The following is a 3674-nucleotide window of genomic DNA, read 5'->3' as shown; positions in this document are numbered from 1 at the left end:
CCCTAGGACTGTCTCTGTCTAAGGTGTGTATTAAGGACTGTAAATGGCAAGTAGTAGTGTTAATTCTATTTTGAAGTAAGATAATTTACTGGGCTGTTAACTAAAAATTTCAATGATTTTAATGACTGGATCCAGACCCTCAAAGAGGGTCCACCAGTCTCTCTGGCTTCAAAGATTTTTTCAGAAGACTTGCATCATGCACAGACCCCGGGCAGCTCCAAGTTTACATCGGACCAGCAATCTCAACAGCAAAAATTCCATCAAAGTCCTGAAGCAACTTCATTGGCTTGATCTGTAGCCAGAGGTCTGAGGGTGCACTGATTTATCAGGTCTAGGTCCTGCTATACCCACCCCTTTAGAGCTGAAAAGCCAGCCTGTGACTAGGTGGCTTGTTCAGGAAGGGGGAAGGAAGGCATAAACACCAGGTGTCCCCAAGTCATTTCATTTTGTGCTTCACATTCTTAAGGCCAGTTATTCAGATGCTCCTTCCAACTAGGCATTAGGTTATCAGGCACAGCCAAAAGCTGTGTGATCATGGGCCTGCTGGTCAGGTGGAAGAATGAGGATAGGAACCACCATTCTGACAGAGCCTAGTGGCAGACTGGATGGCAGGGTCTGGAGACTGGGGTTTCTTTGGAGAACCTGGAGAAAATGAAGGAACCAGATACAAGGGACTGGCTGCTATTCAACTTTTTGGCCCAAGTACAGGGGGTGAGAGTGGGGGACCAGTTTTGATGAGGTACTTCAAACATTCCTTTATTGAGTTATAAAAAATAAATCCCTGTAAACACCTTAAACAGAACATGAAGCTGAGAAGTAGGATCCCAACAACTTGTGTCCCTGGGGGCTACAAGTCTAAAGAAAACTGCTGCTGCTTGTGCAGGCCCAGAATTGAGAGTAGAAGGGGGATGTGCTACATCAGCTTTCTACAAGTGCAGAGTCCCTCCTGGGGGAGCTCAGGTACTCTCGCCATCACTGCTGATGATGCCACGCATATGTGACCAGTCTGGAGGCTGGGGATGGGGCTTCTCTTCCTCTGAATCCAGGGTCCGGCGGTACTGCTCCCCAGAGAGAGCTGCTTCTCCTGAAGGGTCCCAGGCTGTGCGTCTGCGTAGCCGGCCTGGAGGAAGGAGGAGCAGATTAGTCTGAGAAAGTCCAAGCCCCATCTGCGGTGGAGTGGGGCAAAACCCCTCACCTGAACCACTGATGATGTTGGTAATGTCCAAGGAGGCCACCTCAGCTGCCTCCTCTCGCTGCTCCTTCAGGGCTCGACACTTCTCTAAAGAAGGGTTACCTGGAGCAGAAGAGGCTAGTGATCCTCTCCTCCCTAGCAGTCAAAGGCCCCTCCTGCATCCCTCACCTTTCAAGCCCAGGGCTTCCAGCTCTGCCCGGAGGACACTCAGGCGCTCCTTGTGTGAGCGGCAGGAGCCCAGGAGTTTCTTGTAGTTGCGATGAGCACCACAGGCCCGAATGTAACGCTTTAGCCTCATCACAGCTGGGTGGTCTTCATCACAGCGACCAGAGCCGTCCTGGCAAGAAAGGACAGCAGCTAAATGCTAAACCTTCTGGGCTTGAGTCAGGGTCTCCCTCACCCATAACGGTGGCTGCCCACTCCATCCTCACCCTCACCTTCCTGCCTTTGGGTTTTGGACTGCCATCTGTGGAAGAGGAGGAGGAACTTCGTATCCTGCCTTTCTTGGAGCTCTTCCTGGAAGAGCGGTTCTCCCTCTTGGGTCTACCCCCTGCCTCTCTGTTGCTCACCTCCCTCTCTGAGTCAGTGGCCTCACTATTGGTACGGCCCTCTTTGGCTGTCTTTCCAGTGCCTTTAGTAGTTAGTTTCACCCCCCTCCTGCTGTCTTCTCCCTCCTTGCTGCTTCCAACTTGCCTTTTCCCACTCATCCACTGGGTCCTGTCCTTGCTCTTCCTCTGCACTGGCAGCTCTTCATCTCCTTCACTGTTATCCCTACTGCTTGCTGCTGCTCTTTCCTTCTCTTCCTCTTCATACCTCCAGTCTCCCAGCAGTCTCACTGCCCTGCTTTTCTGCTTACAGCTCCTCTCCTCCCAAGCTGACTTTTTCCCTCCATTGCTATGGCCTTTGGGTTTCCAATCCTCCTCTTCCTCTCTGTTCTGTTTCTTTTTAGCTTGGGTCTCCTCCTCACTCTCCTTTTCGTTTTCCTGGTGGACCTTAGCTCCTTTCATTCCCTCTGCCTTCTTTCCTGTCCTCTGGGCAGATTCCACCTCACTGTCCTCACTCTCCTCCCTGGCCTGCTTCCTATGGGCTGAGGTCCTCTCTAATGCCTGCTTGCTCGTTGTCACAGGTTTCTTCCCAGTCCTGCTTTTGGATTCCTTTTCCAACTCTAACTTTTTCTCAACTTCCTCCTCACTGCTCTCTTCCTTCCAGACCTTACTTCTTCTGGCAGAACCCTCTTCCTCCTCCTCACTGCTCTCCTTCACCACCTCCTTTTCCAATCCAGTCTTTGCAGTCAGGTCCTGCTGCTGCTGTTCTGCATCACTGCTCTCCTCAGTTGCTTTCTCTGAGGCTTGCTTTGAACTCTTCTCTTCAGCTGGACTGATGTCTGCTGCCATCCCATTCTTTGCTTGCGGGCCAAAGCAGTCTGGACTGGAGGCTGCAGAACTTGGCTCTGGGATGTGGAGAGAAGAGGTAAGGACAGGTTCCTTTGTCCCTTCTTTCTCCACTTCGAATAGGTTGTTTCGGACCCTACTCTGTCACAGGGAGGAGGGAAGGACAGTAGGAAACACAGTTCAGTCCACCCTGTTCCTGGTTCCTGACTCACTAGCCTAGAGCCCTCGTCTAATGCCTCAGGATATACATTCACAATACTTAAAAGAAATAAACCACCTGTGCAGAAGGCACTAACCTGACTCTGAATTAAAACGGAACCTTTTTCTCTTTGGGTCACTGCCGGGGGTGGAAGGCCTCTTCGCTCTCTTGGCAAGATCTAGCCTCTCTTTTCTGGCACCTGCTTCATCCACCTGCGTGTGCATCAAGACGGCAAAATATGTGCCAAGATTGTCTTCTCCTACACCCCCTGTCAGGCGCTGCCTCCCCGCCTCCCGTGGCCCAGGCTCGCACACAGACCTGCATCTTTAGCAGCTCCTCCTCCACTAGCCGTTTCAGAGCCTGCTTCTCCTCCGTTTCCAAGTGGTCTCGGCCCACGTGTGCCAAGAATCTCCGCCGCACGATGGAGTGCGTAAGCGTGCTGCGGAGACATGCGTCAAGACAGAGTCCCCGGCCCTTCCCTGCCCTTCCCAACGCCAACCCTAGCCTCCTGCGCACCTGAGGTCCGGGCGGCCTCGGAATAAGCTGCGGGTGAACTCTTGCATCTTGTCCTCCCACGCCATTTTGCCCCACCTGGGATTGGTGACTCCCGCCTTTTTTTCTTTTCGGCCTCCGTCTTCTCGTTTGACAGGAGTTTACGCACGCGCAGTGTCGTGGCGCCGAGAGGGGTTAGGACTGTTTGGGTGTCTGGCCCGGGCGGTTTGGACCGAGAACTTTGCCAGACAAAACTTGCTTTCCCCGGGCAGTTGGAGGGTCTCACGGCTTCTTCCTTTTCTTAAAACCAATCTTTTTAAAGTTCTCGTTAGAAACCTATTCGGCGCTGGCAAGTTGTGCGGGTAACGTAATCAACCCCGCAACGCTGCCTCTGTCGGTG

At 52.5% G+C, this 3674-nt stretch overlaps 1 protein-coding gene across 3 annotated transcripts; it reads right to left on the bottom strand.

Annotated features, from left to right (window-relative positions):
• Positions 1–266: 266 nt before the first annotated feature.
• Positions 267–3473, bottom strand: HIRIP3 (HIRA interacting protein 3). Of its 3 annotated transcripts, none has more exons than XM_036919460.2 (7): positions 3299–3473; positions 3101–3221; positions 2880–2994; positions 1630–2642; positions 1361–1556; positions 1196–1294; positions 271–1120 (listed from the first exon to the last, which is right to left on the bottom strand). In XM_036919460.2, exons 1-7 carry the CDS (start codon positions 3361–3363, stop codon positions 957–959), a joined length of 1773 nt encoding a protein of 590 aa, XP_036775355.2. In that variant the 5' UTR covers positions 3364–3473; the 3' UTR covers positions 271–956. The 3 variants fall into 3 exon arrangements, with proteins under 3 accessions (XP_036775358.2, XP_036775355.2, XP_036775356.2); XM_036919461.2 differs by having other exon boundaries at positions 274–1120; positions 1361–1529; XM_036919463.2 differs by lacking the exon at positions 2880–2994 and having other exon boundaries at positions 267–1120; positions 1630–2724.
• Between the last annotated feature and the right edge of the window lie 201 nt (positions 3474–3674).

Source organism: Manis pentadactyla, chromosome 10 (assembly GCF_030020395.1).
Source record: "Manis pentadactyla isolate mManPen7 chromosome 10, mManPen7.hap1, whole genome shotgun sequence".
Classification (NCBI taxonomy): domain Eukaryota; kingdom Metazoa; phylum Chordata; class Mammalia; order Pholidota; family Manidae; genus Manis; species Manis pentadactyla.
This window is presented reverse-complemented; position numbering and strand designations above follow the sequence as displayed.